The sequence below is a fragment of the Falco cherrug genome, unplaced genomic scaffold (assembly GCF_023634085.1).
Source record: "Falco cherrug isolate bFalChe1 unplaced genomic scaffold, bFalChe1.pri scaffold_101, whole genome shotgun sequence".
In the NCBI taxonomy this organism is placed as follows: Eukaryota; Metazoa; Chordata; class Aves; order Falconiformes; family Falconidae; genus Falco; species Falco cherrug.
In genome coordinates this window covers 37,808-60,440 of record NW_026599294.1, presented here as the reverse complement: position 1 = coordinate 60,440, position 22,633 = coordinate 37,808, and the positions used below count along the sequence as shown (strand labels likewise).

At 47.4% G+C, this 22,633-nt stretch overlaps 2 protein-coding genes across 2 annotated transcripts; one reads left to right on the top strand and one right to left on the bottom strand.

Annotated features, from left to right (window-relative positions):
* Nucleotides 1-2,119: 2,119 nt before the first annotated feature.
* On the top strand, nt 2,120-8,700 carry LOC129735004 (vigilin-like). Its single transcript, XM_055700392.1, has 9 exons — nt 2,120-2,173; nt 4,185-4,391; nt 4,869-5,084; nt 5,932-6,138; nt 6,353-6,454; nt 7,022-7,126; nt 7,774-7,860; nt 8,024-8,155; nt 8,458-8,700. The coding sequence occupies exons 1-9, from the start codon at nt 2,120-2,122 to the stop codon at nt 8,665-8,667; spliced, it is 1,320 nt and encodes a 439-aa protein (XP_055556367.1). The 3' UTR covers nt 8,668-8,700.
* Nucleotides 8,701-13,311: 4,611 nt separating this feature from the next.
* On the bottom strand, nt 13,312-21,576 carry LOC129735003 (ankyrin repeat domain-containing protein 26-like). Its single transcript, XM_055700391.1, has 6 exons — nt 21,522-21,576; nt 20,111-20,191; nt 17,951-18,164; nt 15,593-15,776; nt 13,751-13,840; nt 13,312-13,491 (listed from the first exon to the last, which is right to left on the bottom strand). The coding sequence occupies exons 1-6, from the start codon at nt 21,574-21,576 to the stop codon at nt 13,312-13,314; spliced, it is 804 nt and encodes a 267-aa protein (XP_055556366.1).
* Between the last annotated feature and the right edge of the window lie 1,057 nt (nt 21,577-22,633).

Genomic DNA, 22,633 nt, shown 5'->3' with positions numbered 1-22,633 from the left:
AAGGTTGTGGTATGCCAGAGGTTAAGCGAGTGAAGCGTTAAAGCGTGTTATTGTTATGGACAGAATCTGGGTTTGTTGGCTCTGAGTTCCTGGGGTTATGGTAGTGTGATCTTATTATGTGTTCTTTGTGTGGTTTTGGTTTGGTTTTTTTATGTGGAGAGTGCCTTTTTTCATCTTTTTGGCCTTTGCAGGGTTTGGATGGGGGCCTTTGGTTTGTATACAATGTTTCTTCTGGTTGTTTTTCTGCTGTCTGGTGGATGGTGGTGTTTTTTCTGTCTTGTCAACCAGTAACGATGGTTTCTATATCTCCTGCAGGTCAGGCAGTGTTACTTCTGATGTGGTCTGACTCATTTCTGGTGAGTTGGTAGGTAGGTATGGAGGACTTGTGGTCCCTCCATGGAGGATGACTGCTAGAGGACTAAGAGGCAGATCTGTGGAGGGGTGAGAGGACTGCTGGCCCATAAGTAGTGACTGTCAGAGGACTAAGTGTACTTGAATTTACGCGGGCTTCCAAATTCATGGTTGTTTCTCCTGCCTTGCGGAAAAGCCATGGGAAGTCACCAGCCACGCAGAAGAACAAGAGGATTCCCAAGCCTGTGTGGCTTTCTGGTTTTGCTTTCGAGTAAGAAAAGTCTTGTCTCTGCACGAGTACAACTAAACCGGTCAATTTCATTCACCACAGAAAGCAGGGAGCAGAATTTTTGTGCTGTGCCTCACATGGCTGCCAGGGCATGGTGAGAAGCAGCAAGAGAATTCCTCCCTGTCACCTTCTCCAGGGGAGCAGTGCTGCACTTTCACCGGGTGAGCTCTGGTTCTGCATGAGTGCAAAAGGTTCGAGTCAATTTTCTCACCACAGAAAGCAGGGAGAAGAACTTTTGTGCTTCTCCCCACATGGTTGCAAGGGCAGGGAGAGAAACAGCAAGAGAATTCCTTCCTGGCACCTTCTCCAGGGAGCACTGCTGCACTTTGTCAAGGTGAGTTTCTTTGGGCTGTGCATGATTGCCAATGAAAAGAGGCCAATTTTGCTCACCACAGAAATCAGGGAGCAGAATTTATGCTCTGTGCCTGACAGGGCTACCAGGGCAGGGTGAAAAGCAGCAGGAGAATTCCTTCCTGGCACCTTCTCCAGGGGAGCAGGGCTGCATGTTCCCAAGGTGGCTTCTTTTGGAATGTGAATGATTCCAGGTATGAGAGGTCAATTTTCTTTTTCTCAGAGCAGAAAGCAGGGAGCAGCACTTTTGTGCTGTTCCTTACATGGCTGCAAGGGGAGGGTGAGAAACAGCAAGAGAACTCCTTCCTTGCACCTTCTCCAGGGGAGCAGTGTTGCGCTTTTACTTTTCCAAGGTGACTTCTTGGGTCTGTGTATTATTGCAAATGTGCCGTGTCAATTTTGCTCACCACAGAAATCAGGGAGCAGAACTTTTGTGCTGTGCCTCACACGTCTGCCAGGGCAGGTTGAGAAGCAGCAAGAGAATTCCTTCCTGGCACCTTCTCCAGGGGAGCTGTGCTGCACTTTCCCAAGATGATTTTTTGGGGCTCTTAATGATTGCAACTCTAAAGGGTCAATTTTGCTCACCACAGAAATCAGGGAGCAGAATTTTTGTGCTGTGCTGTTCCTCACATGGGTGCCAGGGCAGGTTGAGAAGCAGCAAGAGAATTCCTTCCTGGTACCTTCTCCAGGGGAGCCATGCTGCGCTTTCCTAAAATGTATTTTTTTGGCTCTGCATGAGCGCAAAAGGTTTTGGTCAATTTTTCACCACAGAAAGCAGGGAGCAGAACTTTTATGATGTGCGTCATATGGCTGCCAGGGCAGATTGAGAAGCAGCAAGAGGATTCCTTTCTGGCACCTTCTCCAGGGGAATTTCCCAGGTCCCGAGAGACTGCTGGTGCCGGCTGCAAGGGCGCTCCCAGATAAAGGGTGGTCTTGTGTGATGTTGGGGTTGGAATTGGTGATGTCTCCTTTCCTTAGTCACGTTAAGGCTTTGCAGTGACAATTTGGTGCTTCGCTCCTATTGCTCTTTTGTCATATCGCTCACAATAGCTACTGCTGTTTCCTTTTATCATATTGCATGCTATTTTCCTGTATTATAATACAAGAAACTGCCTTGGATATGTTTCAATGATTGATATGTTTGATCGATTTGATGTGGAGTTCATCTTTGCTGGGTATCCAGTCAGTCAGCAAGACATAATTTGGCGTAGTGGGCAGCATATGAAGCAAAAATGTCTTTATTTAGGAAAAAAAAGGTTCCTCGACTTGCTATTGTCAGGTGGGAACCATTGCCTTATGGTGTTTGGGCCAGAGTGGTCTGGCGGTGCTGGGCAGTTGGGCCATGCCAGGGACAGAGGGACGGGAGCAGGGGAGGGGGCGGGGGAAGGGGTTTAGGGACGGACGGGTGGGAATGGATGAAGGATTTTAGGGATGGACCGGGGTGGGCGGGGGTGTTTGTGGGTATGGGGGTGGTGGTGGGGGTGTGTGTGTGCCCCACCCCGCAGCTCCCCTCGGCTGCTTCCTCCTCACCAGCACCTGCTCAGCACCCCAGAGGGGCTTCCCGGAGAGTTCCCGGAGAGCCGGGGAAGGGGCTGTCCTGCACCGCCCCTCCAGACGGGGGCCACGCAGGCAGACCCCCGAGCCCCGCCGAGGGAGGGCAGCGCCGCTGGCCGCCCCCCTCCCGCCGCGTCTCCTCACCTTTGCCCCGCGCCTCGCGCAGCCAGCGACCCCGACCGCCGCTCCCACGCGCACAGCTGGCGGGAAGAGGCGGGCCCCTCGGCCTCGTGCCCAGCACAGGCTTCGCTGCAGGCCTACGAGAGGTGAAGCCGGTCCCGGGGCACCATCTTGGTGAAGAGGAGAGAAGTGCGTGACCTGCCAACACAGGTGTGGCCCCGCCCCCATGTGCCCTTTGGTCGGTTGCTATGGGAACGAGTCGGGCTCTTCCCCTAGCAACCGGCTGACAAAGGGCACACAGGGGAGGGACCACCCGTATGTTGGGAGGTCACACACATCTCTCTTCTTGACCACGATGGCGGCAGGCCCCTGGGCCTCGTGCCCAGCATAGGCTTAGCTGCGGGCCTACTAGAGGTAAGGCCGGTCCCGGGGCACGCGGTGGCACTGGCCGCGCGGGGCGGGCGGTGGGGGTTGGGGGTATAGCCTCAGCTATAGCGGGAGGAGGGTGCGGGCCCGTCTCTGCGGCCGGGCGGGTTGCGCTGCCTCCAACAAGACAGCGGCAGCAGAGAGACGGGCTCCGCAAGCGGGATGTCCAGCGAGCACCTGACTGCACTCTGTGGTCTCGGCCTTTCCCATTGGCGTGGTGTGGCCCACGTGCCGCCAGGGCAACCCTCCGCAGCGAGCGGGGGTGCGGGGGCTGCGCGGAGGGGCTCGGCCCACCGGCCTCCTGCACCCGCCCAGCCTGCCGGCCTCCCCAGCCGCTCCCCCACGCAGTGGCCGCCCCGCACTGCGCCGGCAACGGGGAGCGCTCCGGCAGCACCCAGGGCGCGAACCAAAGCCCTGAGTCACGTCGCGCTCCCCCGTCTGTGGCGGCTGCCCCGCGGGTTGGTGGGAGGGCCGGGGCCACCCCCGAGGGGACAGGGCTGCGGGGGGCGGTCGCCCAGTCGCCTCCCCGCCGCTCTCCAGTAACAATGGTAACTTTTTCTTTGGTAGGATAAGGGCAGTTGCTCTCGGTCAGGTAGCTAGTCTTTTTTTCCCAATGCACATTAAGCTGCTTCTGAAGAGGGTACGGCCTATTGGAAGAGAGATCTGTAACCCTGGATTTTACAGCTGTTATCAGAGTGCAGAGCCATCCCAGATAAGCCCCCCTGTGCGGTTCACACCTTGTCAAAGAAAATCAAGATGGGCTATTGGTTACAGTATTTCCGCTGATACTGCCTTTCCCAAAACATACTCTTCCCTTTGCATATAGAAGCATGTTAAGCTGATACAAGTGCACTTAGGACTGTGCTGCTGCGGGGATTCAGGTCATTCACCCAGGCCGCTACCATGGCATGGAGGCACTGTAGATCAACCGGTACAGTGTCAGCCCTCAGACAGAATGTGCTGGGAAGGCGTTGTGTTTGCTCTGAGGAGCAGTACCGCTGAGCAGCGTCTACCTGGCTTTCCCTGGCTCTGTTCCTGTGGATCTGCCAGTGCAGGCAAGGCTTTTCACAGATGCTTGGTTCTTCTGCTGCAGGCTTCAGCGACAGTTGCCATCCCCAAGGAGCACCACCGTTTTGTCATTGGAAAGAAGGGTGAGAAGCTGCAGGACCTGAAGCTCAAAACTGCAACCAAAATGCAGATCCCCCGCCCAGATGACCCCAGCAACCAGATCAAGATCAGCGGCACTAAAGAAGGGATTGAGAAGGCCCGGCACGAGATCCTGCTTATCTCCGCTGAGCAGGTACCTCAGTACTGTGATCTCTCTCATGGCATTAGCTGGTCAGCCATTTTGCTTCCCCACGGTATAGTCGGAGTTTGTAGCCACCGTGGCTAGAGTCAGTGGCTAACGTTAGCCTGAACGGAGACGTATACTGTGCCACTCGCCGGCTGTATGAGCACCGCTGCCAGGTCCTGAAACTTCTTGTGCTGCGTTTTGTCCATCTCTGAAGCCCAAACAAGCATTTGATAGTTGAAGTGAAGCGTCTTAGGTGCCAGCTGGGATAAGGCAGGAGATCACAGGGGTGAATATCGTAAACAAGGAGCAGCAGCAGCAACCGTATTTGTAGATTGAAAGAGGTGGAGATCTACAAGCCCGCAAACTGAGAAGGTTGCTTGGGCCAGAGTGTCAGGCAGGACACCCCTGGGAGCTTAGCTGTGCCTGGCAGAGACTGTAATATAGAGGGCAGTTCCCACCAAGGTCTGTTGTGGGCTCTTCCAGGATAAGCGTGCCGTGGAGCGGCTGGAAGTGGAGAAAGTGTACCACCCTTTCATTGCTGGCCCTTACAACAAGCTGGTGAGGGAGCTCATGCAGGACACAGGGACGCGCATCGACATTCCTCCACCCAGTGTCAACAAGACCGAGATAGTCTTCACCGGAGAAAAGGAGCAACTAGCCCAGGCTGTGGCTCGCGTTAAGAAGATCTATGAGGAGAAGGTACGGATGGTCCATAAAGCTTCCCACCTTCCCCTGGCACCCGCTCCTAGGCACTCTTCCCTTCTTGTTCTACTTTTGTGCATCCCTCGGTTGCATCTGGCTCAGCAGCCCTTGCAGTACCTGACCCCGAATCCTACCGTTTCCTCACTCGGCAGAGTGGGAGCTGGGCTGATACTATCCGGGAGGTGACAGATTTCTGGCTTTTCTGTATCGTGGGAATTAGCAGGCCACCAAGAGCTCCCCTGGCTCTTGTTCACACCGGGGCTACTAAGGAAGGAAAGAAGTGTGAAGTCTACAGTGGTGGCCAGCTGACAGTATCAAAGTTGCTACATAAGCAGAAGTTGCTGAAGAGCGAATGTCACTCCAGTTTATTTCCCACAGCCAACGCTGCTGTGAATATCCTTGTTGTGGGTTGCTGGGCTGTTTCTCCTCGTGGTTAGGTCTGTATTTGTACCGGTCTGGATTTCAACAATCGGCTTATAGCCTGCACAGTGTTGCATCACAGCACTGCCTGGGAGACGGCTGGGAGTTGAACCCTGTTGTCCAACGGGGGGACGGGGACGACGACAACGACATGCCTCTGTGTGTGTGTGTGGTCTCTTGCATGCCGTGTCCCAGGGAGCTTGACCCAGCATGCTAGTTTTGTACTTGCCCTGTGAATTTTTGAGCACAAGGCTTTCTGTAGGCAGGGGTCCAAGGGGTGCTAGGGTGCTGCCGAGCCACTGTGCTCAGCTTGGCTTTGCTCTTTGCTGGGTGCAGAGTTTGACTGCATCTTGTGCCTCTTCCTGTCGCTCTTGTCCTTCCCCGCCCCCTTGTGATTGATGCCTCGGTGTCTCTGCCCCTACAGAAAAAGAAGACTACTACTCTTGCAGTGGAGGTGAAGAAGTCCCAGCACAAGTATGTCATCGGCCCCAAGGGGAATTCCCTGCAGGAGATCTTGGAGAAGACTGGAGTCTCTGTCGAGATCCCACCCACTGACAGTAGCTCGGAGACGCTGATACTGCGAGGCAAGCCTGAGAAACTTGGGCAAGCATTGACTGAAGTCTATGCAAAGGTACTGACAAGATGGGCTAGGCCTCCTTTGAAGGTCCCGCGAAGATACATTTGTGAGCACTGACAGGTGTAGCGGGGGTGCTCTCTCTTGGGCCATTAGAGGTGCAGCTTAGAAGTCAATACCGGAGGTGCAGCATGGGAATTGGAACTGAATTGTTGTGAAGGCCTCTCCCAGTTTGTCCATCAAACAGCTTCTCTGTTTTTCTGTCTCTCAGGCCAACAGTTTTACCGTCTCCTCGGTCTCTGCCCCCTCTTGGCTTCATTGTTTCATTATCGGAAAGAAAGGACAGAACCTGGCCAAAATAACTCAGCAGATGCCAAAGGTATGGATGAGCTGGTTAGCTTAGCACCCCCGGCGTAGAAAAAGGTTTAGTCCAGATCACTTGTCACGGAAGAGAGAGGTGTCTTCTAGCGTGGGTAAACCCAGGGGGAAATGACACAGATCTTTGCTGTTCAAGGGAACCCTCTCTTTTACTGCTGCAAACACTGCTCATCCTATGTTATTGTCATGGGTTGAGCCCTTCCAAGGAAGCTTTATGTGGTGCTGTTTTGAGAACTGATGTAGTAGGATACCTGGAAATGGCGAGTGCAGCGAGGCTTCTCCCTGGTGAGTTAGACGGTATCTAGATAAAGGCTAGATGAGTAAACTTCTCCAAAGCCCTTGCAGAAACTGGGACAGCACCAGAGCCTTGGGCTCTAGGCACTGCCATATGGCCGAAATCGTTAAGTTACTGACTTGTAAAATTGTGGGGATTTGGTTTGGGCTTTTTGGGAAGGAGCACATCTCTTAGTGGCAGGGATCGATGGTGTAGGCCTGACCAAGAGCATTGGCCTGGCTTGGATCTTGGCAAATTCTTAAGAGGTTCATTGTCTTTCACCTCAAGGTTCACATCAAATTCACTGGAGGAGAGGATAACATCACTTTGGAAGGACCTACGGAAGATGTGCATGTGGCTCAGGAACAGATTGAAGCCATGGTCAAGGAACTGGTGAGCTGGAGTTACTAGTTCCAGTAAGAAACTGGGGGAAGAAGGGGCAACAGAGCAGAGGTGATGAGGTGTTTATCACATCCATAGGATGTCTTGACATGCTTAATCGAGGTTGCAGAAGACAAATTGTGTGGCAGGTGGATGACACCCCTTGGTTATGAAACTCATCCATAGCATTCTTGAAAAGTCAGCATTCATTTTTTTGCTGCAGAGAAGGAAGGATTCTCTTTGTTATAGCTGGAGAGGCATGTAAGTAAGTCTTTTCAATGTTTCATGAGCACAATGCTCTCTTCTCAAAGCAGAGGAATGCTTGTGCTCTGCTTAATAGCAGAAGTGCTTGTTCCCTCCTACGTGCCTGGATAACCCTGGGGCAAAGCAGAGCTCTACTGGCTTGGGTAGAGCTAAAACACCTCAAGAGGAGGGAGCTGTCGACGCTGTTTTGGCTGAATGGAGGCAGGGGGTAGTACCTGTTATGTGAAGGCTATAGGGGAACGTCCTTGCCTTTGTTTAGTCTTACAAGTCCCTCGTATAGAGAACTTCCTTGGGTCTAAGCCTATTTTCAAAAGCTCGTTTATCAGAGTTCCTGAAGTCAGGCCTCCCTTGCCACGACAGTGTAATCTTCAGTTCTCCCTTCCTTTCTCCCTTAGGTTGAAAACAGCTTTTCTATTTCTGTCCCCATCTGCAAACAGTTCCACAAGAACATCATAGGGAAAGGAGGTGCCAACATCAAGAAGGTGAGATATTGCTCCTAACTCAAGTGCTCGTGATGATCGCTGCCTGCAGCAAAAGCCCACTGGATGCTCTCTCCTGCTCATTGGTGATGTCAAATATAGCCTGCAAGGGCTTTTCTTCTGACATGGGACACTTCTGAGATGATTTTTTTTTTCTTTGTGGCAGATCCGTAAAGAAAGCAACACCAAAATTGATCTCCCAGCAAAGAACAGCAGCTCGGAGACAATTGTTATCACAGGCAAGAGGGCAAACTGTGAGGCTGCTCGCCACAGGATTCTTGCCATCCAGAAGGAGCTGGTAAGTGAAGCGACTGGCCTTTTGCGGTTGAGGGACTTGACAATGTTGCTAGAAGACACAGATACAGACGTGGTTGTAATGGATGAGGGCAGGGTGGAGACAAACGTGTCGGTCTGTTCGTGACTCGTAAACCAAAGTCTGTGACTGCTCCTGTCAGGAGTAGCCAGTCTCCAAGCCCTCTGCTCAGGCATTTCTTCCAGCTGTATAAAGCTCCTAGCAAGGTGGGAGTCAGAGGGTAAGCAGAGTGGGTGCAAACACATTTCTGCAGCTTGACTCAAGAGGCTGGTACTGTCCTCCCTTAGGCCAACAGCACAGAGGTGGAGGTCTCTATTCCTTCCAAACTGCACAGTTCCCTCATTGGTGCCAAAGGCCGCTTCGTCTGCTCCATCGTCAAGGAGTGTGGTGGAGTCCACATCCACTTCCCCACCAAGGGCTCTGGCAGTGACACCGTGAGCATCAGGGGCCCAGCCCAGGGTGTGGAGAAAGCCAAGAAACAGCTGCTGCACCTGTGAAACAGCACAAGGTCTTAATCAATCAATCAATCAATAAATAAATAAATGGCAATGCTCTGTTTGTGTTGAGAAAGGCATCTAGTCTGACTAACTAGAAAAGAAAAGGTGGGCACCTGAAGGAGGGAAGGAGGCCATCAAGTCAGGAAATCGTTGAAGAAAGAAAATGGAAAGGTCTATTCCACCTAGATCCCCCTAGATCTATTATGAATAGAATGACCGGGTGTCCAAATCTGTGTATTATTGCAAATGTGCTGTGTCAATTTTCTCACCCCAGAGAGCAGGGAGCAGCACTTTTGTGCTGTGCCTGACATGGCTGCCAGGGCAGGGTGAGAAGCAGCAAGAGAATTCCTGCCTGGAACCCTCTCCAGGGGAACAGTGCTGCGCTTTCCCAAGCCATGTTTTTTGGTTCTGTATGGGTGTAAATGTGCTGTGCCAATTTTTCACCACAGAAAGCAGGGAGCAGAACTTTTATGATGTGCGTCATATGTCTGCCAGGGCAGGTTGAGAAGCAGCAAGAGGATTCCTTTCTGGCACCTTCTCCAGGGGAATTTCCCAGGTCCCGAGAGACTGCTGGTGCCGGCTGCAAGGGCGCTCCCAGATAAAGGGTGGTCCTGTGTGATGTTGGGGTTGGAATTGGCGATGTCTCCTTTCCTTAGTCTCGTTAAGGCTTTGCAGTGACAATTTGGTGCTTCGCTCCTATTGCTCTTTTATCATATCGCTCACAATAGCTACTGCTGTTTCCTTTTATCATATTGCATGCTATTTTCCTGTATTATAATACAAGAAACTGCCTTGGATATGTTTCAATGATTGATATGTTTGATCGATTTGATGTGGAGTTCATCTTTGCTGGGTATCCAGTCAGTCAGCAAGACATAATTTGGTGTAGTGGGCAGCATATGAAGCAAAAATGTCTTTATTTAGGAAAAAAAAAAATGTTCCTCGACTGGCTATTGTCAGGTGGGAACCATTGCCTTGCGGTGTTTGGGCCAGAGTGGTCTGGTGGTGCTGGGCAGTTGGGCCATGCCAGGGACAGAGGGACGGGAGTAGGGGAGGGGGCGGGGGAAGGGGTTTAGGGAGGGACGGGTGGGGATGGACCAGGGTGTGTGGGGGTGGGGGGTGGGGCAAGGATGTGTGTTTGTGGGAGTGGGTGTATGGGGGGTGGGGGAGGTGGAGGCAGGTGGGGGGGTGTGTATTGATAAATCGGGGTGGGGTAGGGTGGGGGTGTGTGTGTTATTTAGAGAACAGAGTGGGGAGTCTGGGGGAAGGGTTTTAGGGATGGTTTGATGGAGGCCTTTAGGGAAGGACCGGGGGGTTGGGGGAAGGACTTTAGGGCTGGACGGAGGTTGGGGGAGGGACTTTAGGGCTGGACCAGGGTCTGGGGGAAATGTTTTAGGGCCAGGGCGGGGAGGTGGAGGTGGGGGATGATTTCAGGAACAGCCTGGGGTGGAGGAGGGGGTCAAGGGAAGTCTTTCAGGGTTGTTTGGGGGGAAGGATTTTAGGGACGGATGTGGTGTCTGGCGGGACGTTTGATGCCACTGTATAGATTCCACCGTATATACATTTATGTCCAGGGATTCTGTTAAGGGAAGGCTGCTGGCTCGGCAAAGGGACAAGATGTCTGAGCTCCCCAGTTACCACGCTCTGATTTGCTGTGTAGCTCTACGTTAAACACACCTGCGCACAAAGGTTAGGCCAAGCTGACTCTCTAAAGCTGTTAAAAGTGACGAATTAAGGGACCTCTCATGCAGGGAGTCAGCCTTGGGAAGGATGGGGAACAAAGAATGGGTGGGGGAAAAAAGAGCCTCCGGGTGAGGACGTTGTGGTCGCAGGAGGAGACAAGCCGATAAGAGTGCTGCGATCCGCAGAATGTTGGTTGGAATTCGGACAAAGGTAATTGTTGGGGGGGGAGATCGTGACCTCTGACTCAGATACCCCCCGAGAGAGGGCAAGGCCCCGCTTGGGGAGCACGGGGAGCTAGTAAAAAACCTCAGCAGTGCTGTCTGAGGGTGTGTGCTCGTTTGCATTAAAGCAAGCAACTTGTAACCCATCCCGTGCCTGACTGAAAATGCATGTGTAATGCGCTATGAGTGTGCAAGTGCTCTGCTGTCCATAGTGCGTACGCTCGAGGAACTGGGTGAGCACGCTCAGAGGAAACATTCCCCCGTGCTCCCAGCACTGCCATAAAGAATGCCGGCCTTCTGAAACTTGCAAGCAAGGCTTAGAGGGTTTTTCTCCCTGACCGACTTTATGGCATCATTCCCACCATACTGGAGAAAGCAAATCTTTTTTTGTTTGGTGGTGAAAGCAGCTTGGGGAGTGTCACTGAAATGGAGCACTTTTTTAACCTCAGGTCACTCGTTTGAGTGATCTTACCATGCCCCGGCAAGCAGAAGCTATCACTCCACTTTAGGCCTTGGTCTAATAGTCATGCAAAGCAATAAAGTCATTCTGAGATCTGGAACAGGCCCCAATATAAATTTTATAAAAGTGCTTCTTGGCTGCTGTTTATCTTTGCATGGGTGTTTTTCCCGTTTCTCCAGACTGTTGAAGCTCTGAAAGGCGCCAGTGAGCTGCTCTCCCTCAGTTTGCTCCTTTGCCTTTGGGGAGTGCGGTTCATGTTTTCTTCATGGCTCTGCAGAGGAGAAGATCCATGAATACACCACCTTGCTTGAATTGATCTTGCTGGAAAGTGGTTGAAAGCTTATGGCTGCCCCATCTTGCAAATGGCATACGTTCTGGTTCTCATTTGATGGGCAGCGTGTCGGCTTGTCGGATAACTGAAGAACAATTCAGTTGCTCAAAGCAGCAATGCTGATAGGCAGAGTTTACATACTTCCTTGCACAAAGCAGTTCTGGGCTTTTTTTTTTTAATCGAGGGCACTGCTCCTGCTGCAGTTGTCCAAACATGCCCTAACGAAACAGTTAAATTAGCATGAAGAAAGTTCTAAGAACATGAAATACGCCTTTAACTTATTTTGTTATACAATTAGACCTGTCTAGATTGAACCCAAAAGTATGAAATTTTGCCTGCCACCAGCAGGCATCTGCACAGATGATGACCTCTCATCATCTTTCTCAGCTGAGCACCTTTGACTATCAGCAGCTGTTCATGAGGATTTCTGTTTCCTAACACATAAAAAAGGCTCAGGTATTGTTCTTCCTTGAACAATACACAGGAACACACTGCAATCGGGTATTTTTTCCTAACAAAACCCAAAGAAATCTGTTGTGATCCAAGAGCCACAGTTTGACTGCAAATACTACTCTGGTGACTGAAGGCAGGACTTTGTGTTAGATCGTTCTTTGTTCTGTTTCTTCACTATACAAATACAATTAAATGAATACAAATATCTGAAAGCTCCTTTGAGATACACTTTAAGGGTATGTTGAATCACATCCTCTTGTAGTCTTCTTAGCTCGTTTTAGAAATACTGATAGATTAGGTTTACAAAAATCTGGATAGCTCATATATATATATAGCTATATACATATACACACACACACTCTCTCACATGATCTTCAAAAGAAACCCATTATTTTGGTAGTAAGAATACAAAGCAAGTCACAGTTCACAATGATTGACAGTACTGCTGGAGTGTGGCTACACATCATAAAAGAGAAAGCTTAAGGTCACCGTCTGACATGAACTTTGAGGAACAGGCAGGCCCCTCAGAACTCTCAAAACACATACAGAAATCAACAGCTGGACATTACTAATACTCTTCAGTCTTGATAGCAGCTTACAGAGAACCTATTTTTTCCCCTCTATAGAAGCTTCATATAAATCTATCCCCAACCACTTCACTTCTCTGTATCTTCATTTCTCAGCCCTCGTGTATTGGATGGTTCCTCCTTTTATACCACTCTCATTCATGTCATCAGTGCAATACTTACATCAAAACCATCCAATACTTAAGACTATTCTATAGGGCATAACATGGACTAAGGAAAATAGATGGAAAAAAGTTCTAGAGAAGAATCACCTTTCTTGATCAAAGCTTAGACTTGGATACCTTTTTTCTGTTCTCTGCTTAGATCTGAGGACTAATATCCCCGCTGCCAAAACTTTCCGCAATTCCGAGGGAAACATAACAAACCAGAACAAATCAGTATTCTTTGGTCCCATGCATGTAACTTGCACCGGATACATTGTAGGAACAAACTGATTTCAAGAACGGACAAACTTTAAATTGTTCTTTCTACGCATATACTTTACCTGTCTTTCTACTACGTCAGTCTCATATTTAAAGACTTGTTCCCTTAAATCAGTACACTTGGCATTTAAATCCTTGTTTCACTCTTCTATTAGATAAACTTGCTTTTCTGTATCAGCTCTAAGTTTGTTGAAAATGTCATTAAAACGGTCCTGCCCATAATCCACTATTTTTTCTTTCATGATCCCCTTGTTCTGCATCTCTTCCCATTGCTGATGGAGTAAAAAGGTTTTCACTCTGGAGCTGGGCCAATCGCTCCTGCAAGGACTCCTGTTTTATTACAGGTTCGCTTACTGGATCTTTCTCAAGTTGTCGAGCATGATCACATTCCTGTGCCCGACACTGGCCTTGACTTAATTCTTTTTTGTCATTTCTAAAAGCAAAGCTTTTTCTCTGAGCATTTGCTTCAACTGGTGAAGCTCATTTTCTAGCCTGTTAGCTTTGCTTTTAGCTTTACACAGCTGCAGAGACAAGCTCTTGTTGGTTTCTTGCACGTCAGAGAGGTCACGATGGAGCTCGACTTGCAAGCAAAGGCATTCATCACGTTCTCTGGGAAATCTTCGTTCAGCATTGCTTTTTGATGACAAATGAAGTTCAAGTTCTTGAACTGCAGCGTTCAGGGAGGAACGAAATGATTCAATTTCTGTCTCTAGTCTGTCTTTGCTTTTGTTCGTCTGCTCAAGTTTGGAAGTCAGCACTGCAGATTCTGTCTTTACTAAGTCCAGCTCCGCGTTGAACTGAAAAAACATTTGTCTTAATGCTTCCTTGTTCAGTTTAAGTTCCTTTTTGAGAGCTTCATTTTTTTCTTTCAAGGTCTCATTTTCCTTTAAATATTTTCCTTGTTCCTCCTGGTGCCTAAGTCTTACTTGAGTGAGTTCTAGCCTTAGCACAGCAATCTCATCTTGTAGTAACTGATTCTTGTACAACAGATCCTGTTCTCTATCAGTGCTGGATTCCTGAATGACAGGGAAAATGAATAAAGAGCCAATTGGGAAATGAATCTACAAAAAACCTGCAGCAATAAACTGCATTTTAACATTTCTAGTACTGAAGCATGACTTCAAAGATGAAGTTTCAGGCAATAAGCTACTCTGTGAACCCATGCACATGTACAATGTACGTACACAACAGAAGTGCAACATATCCTTAAAACCTAAATGAACATCCCAAATACACAGTTTCGTTTTTTTCCCCCCTTAAACCAGCAACCAAAGCTTTTAAAATGACAGCGCTTTCTTGTATGTGCATGCCTTTATAATACTGCCTTTAAGGTTGAATTAGTTGTGCTACAGATCTGGTAAAAACAAGGCTAGAAAGGGTAATTTCCTTCTCAAATGTCTTCTGAACACTTATCCTTTTGTATTACTGAAAGTTAGCTATAAGACTCAATCACCCCCGGAATGCAATAGTCCTGTATATTTCCTCTTTATTGTATGTATAACTTTTTTCCACTTGAACACATTCACCCTACATTTATTGGGCAGCACAGCCAAGAACAAAAAGGCTTCAAGGCACTGCACATTCTTTAGGAAATTCAGTAAACTCTTTTCAAGATCTTTTTTAATACAGTGTTTATGATTGCTTTTTCTCCTCCAGTTACTCTGACTCTTACAGAGAGTTGAATTCATTGCTGATAGTCGATCATAAAATTTTAGTTATGTGGAGGTGGCAAAGAAAGGCATACTTGAAGTAAGTTCAATAAGGGAATAACTAATTTAAAAAAAAAAAGCAATGGAAACACAAACACTGTCAAACAACTTTCTTCCTGGTCAACCTTGCCATAGGTAGCTAGGTGTTTCACTGCTAGAAAGCCTAAAAAGCGATGACAAAATGTCTATGAAATGGAAAATAACAGATAGGTTAAGAAACGGGGTAAATAGTGTCTTCTATTAGTTTCCTACTTGCACAAGTAATTCAGGTACATACAGGAGTGATGCTGCTTTCCAGAACTTTTAGACATAAGAGAAAACAAGAAAGGTATTTACCCAGGTAAGTTACACGGGTAAACAGTAAATAAACCATCAAGAAACAGAAAAAGCTATGTAAGATTTATTATGACTTTAAAACAAACATGGTGAAATTTGATTTATTAGAAAAAAAGTCTGCTTACCTCTGATTTTTTTCCTATAGATCTTCTTGTCTCTTCTTCTAGTTCCGTTTGTCTCCCAAGGTGGTTGTTCAAAATTCCTTCTTGAAGGGCTCTGGCCCTCTTTTCCTGAGAGAGCTGTCTCTGTGTTTCATCACGTTCCTCTTCAGCCTACAGTAATACAATAAAACTGCTTGCATCTTAAGAAAAAACAGAGCTAGCAATACATCTTCCCATTCTCCCTTGCATACTTGAAAACATTTTTGATTCCCCACCGTTATGATAATCCACCTATAAATAAATAAATTTAAATTTTCTTAGGAAAATTTAAGAAGGCAAAATACAGGATGTTTTGTAGTAATTCAAAAAAAGGTCAGGCTTTGCCTGAAATACAAATGAAACCTAAATTTTGAAAAAGGAAAAAAGGAATAATAAACTGCAAAGCAAAAAAAAAAAGAACAACCCAATTGTGAACCAACTGTACTCTACTGTTCTCAAAATTTGACAATTGTTATCCAGCGCCTCTTCCGTGAACAAAGCGCCTCCTTCTCTAGGCATACCGGAATACAATTGAAAAGAAGCAGAAAATAAGACAAAGAGTTTAATTCATTATTTAATATACCTGTTTCAAGAGCTTTCTCAGTGTTCTTAATTCCATTTCTAAATTCCTAGACTGTAACTCAAGTTTCTGTTTCTCCTCCATCTCTTTACAATATTGATCTTCTTTCCTTCGGAGGTCTTCTCTCCTTTTCTCACACAGCACTTCTACTCTGAGCCTCTTTTCTTCTTCTTGTTTCAAAGAACATCTGGGATTTAACGGAGTATTTGAGAAACAAAAGCACTGATATAAAAGTAGATATTCCACATGATGGACTTGCAGAGACAACTCAAACCATAAAAAATGTTAAACGTTTTCAGAGTTCATATTTTTACTGTACTTTTCAACTTTTTAAAGAATTCTAACTTCATTCCATTGTGCACGGTATCAGTTGTACAAGATACAGAAAAAAAACTTTGAGTGATTTATCAGTTATTTGTAAGTTTGTATAGGGAAACACACACCAGTGTGCACACTTCTATAATAAAATTAAAAAAACCCATCTTCATATTACAGCCATTTTGTTGAAAAAGGAGTTTGTTGTCTCATCAGATCAAAGCATCGCAAACTTTTACTATGGTTAGTATACATTTTCTTAGTATACTGAGCATTGCCTACACATTACGGATTCAGTGACCAGAAGCAATACTGGTGAATCAGCACGCCACTTATCTGTGGCAGACCCAACAATTTTTCAGCAAGCCTTCTGTAAGTCTAAAACAACTGCTGACCACAGGCAGAACAAGCAGCTTCTGTTTACTCCAGAAGGATGTCAGTGTTCAAAACCAGATTCAGAAATGCATGGGGTTTAAGCTGAATACGATTAAAAACAGTTTTAAACCTCAGTTGGATCTACCTCTGGGAGAAACTACAGCAATTCCATTTTGAAGCTGACTTACAAGGAAAGCCTTATGGAAGGTCAGCTTCTTTACCAACTGAAACAATCAGCAATAAGCACTGACATGGTAAAAAACGGTCCATGGTGTGCCCACGGTACCCAAACAAGCAAGCAGCTTTGTGTTTGATCATTATTTTGACTATTTTTTCCCATATACTCGCAACAGTGAACAAAAAAATAAATTAAAAAAAATCGTCAACGTAAGGGAAGAACTGCCAATTGAAAGCCTGCTTTAGAAATTCTGCAAAACAAGAATCAACCACCACTAAAATTACTTGAAAGACTGACAGAAGCATTTGTATTTGAATGGTGTATATTGCAAGGAAAAAGCTTTACATGTAATTTCTAGTGTAATTTCGCAAAAAGTTGCGAATTAAAAATAAATTTAACGCTGCTTGGAGAATTCACTTAGAATGAAAATACTACTTCTTTATACTTGACAGATGCTTGAGGATTTTGAACACCTGCTGAAGTCAAACCCAGGCCAAGCTGGGACCGGCCTCGTCTTCCTCGTACTCCCCTCCCCCGCGCTGGGAGGCCCAACTCCCCCAGGCCCAGCTCCCGCAGCCTCCCCTCACAGGGCTGGTGCTCCTGCCCCCGGGCCAGCCCGGCATCTCCCTGCCGACCTCACACGGGCTGGGCAAGATCTCCTGGGCTGGGCGGCCAAAAACCGGACCCCGGGCTCGAGACACAGCTCAGCAAGCCCTGAGGAGGGGTGGGCACTCCCTGCCCCCAGTGCCCTGGCACTGCTGCCCCCCAGACAGCCCAGGCCGCTGCGGGCCGCCCCAGCTGCCAGCTCACGGTGGCTCCTGCTGAGCTCGCTCTCTGCCTGGGCCGCCTGGCCCTGCTGGGCCAGCTCCCCAGCCACGCCATCCCACCGGGGATCACCACGAGGAGATCTCCCCTCCCAGGCCAGGGCTCTGCAGTTGTCCTTGCTCAACTGCCTACGGTGCCTGCTGGCCACCCCTGTCGGACGTGATGTCAACAGCGATGAGAAACCTCACGCCTCCGGGTCTAGCTCAGGAGTGTGGGGAAAGGGGCAATCCCAAACTTGACCCTTCCAACAAACAAACAGGTAAGCAAACAAATGCTCTAAGCTCTGGTTTGACTTGCACTGGGTGGAGTTACCAGAAATCCTAGTATTATAGGCCAACTGAAGCTGCAAGGACAAAATGAAAAAAAAACAAACACCCAACCATCTCTCAAATCTCTCTTATAAATCTGATTTCCCCGTACACACTCTCTTGCTCTTTTCTTGCTAGAAAACAAAGTTAGAACAACATCCAGAAGACTGTACATGGAGCTGGTATCCGGACGTTTTTCCCCTCTCACATTATGTACTTCATAGCATAACTGGCCCACGGGATTCAAAAAACCCAAACCCAAAAGCCTGGAAACTTCTCATCCTGTTGCCTGCACCATCAGTGTCTTTCGGAACAAAACCACTACCAAGATAATACATTATCAGACCACAATTTACATACTTAAGGCTTTGGATATCCCTTTTCCATTCTGCTTCTTGGTGAGCCAACACGGATTTCAAATCTTGAGTCTTCTCCGCTCTGAACTGTGACTCCTCCCTTTCGTCTTCCAATTTCCTTACTTCTCTTGAGAGCGCTTTATACTGATTTTTCTGACGTTCTATTCTCCGTTCATATTCAAGAAGTATGTTTTGCATTTTCAACAAAGTAGCAGAACCTGTTTTGAGACAGAAAAGACACAAAGCTGCACAAATACTGCCCAATGTATAAGCTGTTCAGTGCTTTGCTGTATTAGGTGCAGGTGGCAGGTTAGTGGGAAGGTCCCTGTGAGAAGAAGCCAGGGGTCGCCCCGTGCTGGACATGGACGGTTTCAATGGACCCACCGCAGGGCACAGCTGAGCCTCTCAGCCGTGCTGGCAGCTCCTCAGGAAAAACAAATGTAGGAAAGGGCGAAACCACCACACGGGCAGAGAAGGGGAAAAGCATGTGAAAACCAGCCCCGCAAACGAACACCCAGGTCAGCGAAGGAGGAGGGAGAGGTGCTGCTCCAGGTGCCAGAGCAGAGATTCCCCTGCAGCCCCGGAGAGAACCATGCTGGAGCAGATACCCACAGCGCAGTGCTGCGGAGGACCCCGTGCCAGAGCAGGCGGATCCTTCCCGAAGGACCTGCGACCCATGGAGGGCCCAGGCTGGAGGAGATTTTCCCCAAAGGACTGCAGCCTGGGGGAGGACTCACACTGGAGCAGGGAAAAGGGACGAGGAAGGAGCAGCAGAGAAACTGCTACGTCCCGACTGCCGACCGCAGCCTCCCCGCGCTGCCTGGGGAGGTGGCAGGGAAGGAGCGCGGCAGAGCTTGAGCAGGGGGGGTGCCGACGTGTCCTTCTCAGGTTTGGGGTCTTTGTTTCTCACTATCCAAATGTATTTTAATCGGTGGAGTCTGTTTTGCCAGTGACAGTCCCTGGGAAGTGACAGCCCTGCCTTCACACTGACCCACAAGCTTTTTCACCCCATTTTGTCAAGGACGGGCAGTGGCAGCACTGGGGGGGGAGTTTGGCCTTCGGCCAAGGTTAACACTTGCCTAATGAAATTTTAGCATAGTTTAAGAGCCCTAGTAAGTGATGCTTATGTTTATATAATGCCTTGTGCATATATGCAAGCATCTTATGACAGTTGAAATTTGTTATATATATGTACTTACTATTTTTAAGCAAAGCCATTATTTTGCTGTACTCTTTGTCATTAGCTGTTGAGGGGTGTGCTGGTTGTGGCTGGGATAGTGTTAATTTTCTTCGCAGTCGCTGGTACGGGGCCATGTTTTGCAGTTGTGCCGCAAACAGGGTTGGTAGCACGGGGATGTGTTCGTTACGGCCCAGCAGCGCTCACACAGAGCCAAGGCCTTTCCTGCTCCTCACCCCACCCCACCAGCGAGCAGGCTGGGGGTACGCAAGGAGCCGGGCCGGGACACGGCTGGGACAGCTGACCCCAGCTGACCCAAGGGATGTGCCATGCCACGCGGCATCATGCTCAGCATATAAAGCTGGGGGAGGACGAAGGAAGGGAGGGACATCCAGAGTGATGGCACTTTGTCTTCCCAAGTATTTGTTATGCGTGACGGAGCCCTGCTGTCCTGGAGATGGCTGAACACCCGCCTGCCCATGGGACGTGCTGGATGAATTCCTTGCTTTGCTTTGCTTGCGTGTGTGGCTTTTGCTATTAACCTGTTTTCATGCCGACCCATGAGTTTTCTCACTTTTCCCTTTCCGATGCTCTCCCCCACCCCACTGGGGTGGAACAAGTGAGTGGCTGTGTGGTGCTTAGGTGTTTAGGTGTGGCTGGGCGTAAACCACATCAAGGGGATATAAAGAAGAAAAAGCTCTTGCTGACTTTTGATGACCGCATTAGAAGGAGCTGAACTGTACTTTGCAAGAAACTGCTTCTCCAGCTCTGACTAGACAGAGAACCAATGATAACGTAAGGCACATCGGCTGGTAATGCAGGCAACATCTCAGGTCAGGTGACAGTTTCACAGCTTTTGAGGGGGATCTCTAGTCACAAAGAGATACTATATCAAAATATGAAATTAAAATACTTAGGAGCGCATACAAAGAAATCATGTTTTAAGGGGAACTTGTAACAGCTGAAGACAGAGACTTGAAAACATACCCATATGAACCACACCAAGCTCTTCCAACAGCAGCATAGTCTCCTTGTAGGTTGAAGCTTCCAACCGGACATCCTCTGAAGCTGGGTCAGATGAGTGAGTTAAACCAGGGCCATCAGTTACTTCCATTGGTATGCTGACCTACAAAAAATACAGTACTTTCTGTAATTCCACTGTCTAGTATTACAGACCATTACAAATGCATGAATGATTCATTCTCTCCTTCACAGCCCACAGATTTGTATCAAATACAATAAAGCTGCATACCAGCAGCAATTTGTACATCTGGTTGATCACTACATAAACACTGCTCCCATCTACGTGATTAAAAGCTGATAGAGACTGTTTACCAAGAAACTAGTTTTACAGTACCTCGTTCCTTTCACTCCTGGGTGTTGCTGCAGGTCTAGAAAACAGAAATATATTTCAGTACTGAAATGCTTACTTTGCATTATGAATAATACCTACAGTAGCTTTGAAAACTTAATTGCAGAACTGAATTAAACTAAAATCTGGTATAGTAACTTTGCTAGATATAGTTCAAGACTGAAACAATTATTGTGTACTATTAATGTCTACTGGAAGGCTAATTTTTCCGCAAGATATTAAGCAAATAGTTGAAATAACTGTTCCCTAAACTTCACGCAAAGTGACAGAAATCTTACAGCTACAGACATGTAGCTATACGGTTATGTGCATTCCCTGTTTAATACCAGGGGTTTAGCTCTCTTCAGTACCGAGAATCCTTCTCCTACAGGTCAAAGAACTGTAATTTTGGATTCTCTGGTGTCCTGGGTCTGGCTGGGATGCAGTTTATTTTCTTCACAGCAGCCCACACAGGGCTGTGTGTTAGACTTCTGACCAAAACAGTGTTGATAACACACCAGATTTTTAGCTAGGGCTGAACAGTGTCAACAACTTGCTCTTTCTCACTTTGCCACAACCCACACAAGTAAGTTCAGGGTGGGCAAGAAGTCAGGAGGGTACGCAGCTGCAAGAGAAAAGGTGGAGTGGGGAGCAGGGCAAAAAATCCTGAGATACCTGCCGTGAAAAAAACTGAGATACCTCACCCTTTTTAAACACATGAAATACTTCTATGCCTGTGCACACACACTCATGTAATGAATCAGAATTTGTGCACGTGACCTTATTGTTAACTTGGCCAGCATGTTCAAAAGCACTCTAAACAAAAGTGAACTGTTTGTCAACACAAAGCGCATCAGGTAGTCACAGGAAAGAACAAGAAAGAACAAGAAAGAACATCAGGCGGTCACATGAAAGAACAAGAATCTTCATATGCATCAGGTTTACAAAAAACCTAAACACACAACAAAAACCCAAACTTGCCTCTAGCTCTCAGGCCAATTTTTATCATTAAGTAAGTTTTATTTTCAACATTCCTTACATGCATACCTTCCTTCATCCTCAGATGTTTCACTGGAAGTGCTCTCATCCGGTACTTGACCATGATTGCCACTGGAAGAGCTCATCTGCTGATGAGCCCTCTGCTTTGAAGGCTGTCTTTTACCTTTCTTTGCAACTTTGGCATTCAGGGCAATTTTACTGCATTACACAGAAAGAAAGAAAGAAATCACCAAGTTACTAGGTTTATAAAAAATATTTCTGTGAAACAGACATTAAGATGATGTCCAGAAACAACTGAGACAAAAAATATCTATGATAAAATCACAGACTTGACTGTAAAGATCATGGAATATGCCCAAGTATTTAAAACCCTTCCCCTAGGAGTGCGGGGGACACGTGGAATCTGAGCTAGATCCAGGTTAAGCTGGACTATACCCAATAGCCACGTTACAGAAAGCACCTAGAGCAGAGATTCCTTTGAAGGACAGACAGAAAAAGCTCCTGCTTAGGTCTGCATAAAAATATGTGTGCCTTCTTTAGACTTTTGAGATTGGTTTGGTAATATCATCTTTTCCCCTCTCCTGACAAAGGGCATATTAACTTAATGAAAAGGAAAACACCAACTGCACGGAGATCACTAAAATCACCTAGAAAAGGGAGTAGTAGCAAACCCCAAGTTCCTACTTTTCTTTTCTAGGTGGCCATTTCCTACAAAAATAACTGCTTTTTCCAGTCTTCAGTTCTGGTTTTGAAGATGCATTTTACCTCAGTGTTAACATGGAAATCACAGGAATTTAGGTGGGGGTTTTCTTTTGGTTTCCCCTTTTCTTTTTTTAGAGCAGGCCATAAATTTGAACCTCCATCGTGCGCTTCATTTTGTCAAAAAAGGATTTTTCTTCATTTTTTGAGAAGCAGTGGACTGCTCACTATGGCTTTCACCACTGAGGAAACTACTTCAACTACCACAGTATCAGAAAACCTAAGACACTTACATAGTACTACAAATAAGAATTAGAGATTGCTGCGGGCATTTCGGGCGAGCGAGAGTCAGATTCAAATACTCACAGAGTTCAAGATCTGATCCGTTTATTGTACAAACCAGGTAGACTTTTATAAGGCATTCTATAAGCGTGCAATAATGTGGTTGGCTATTTTACAAG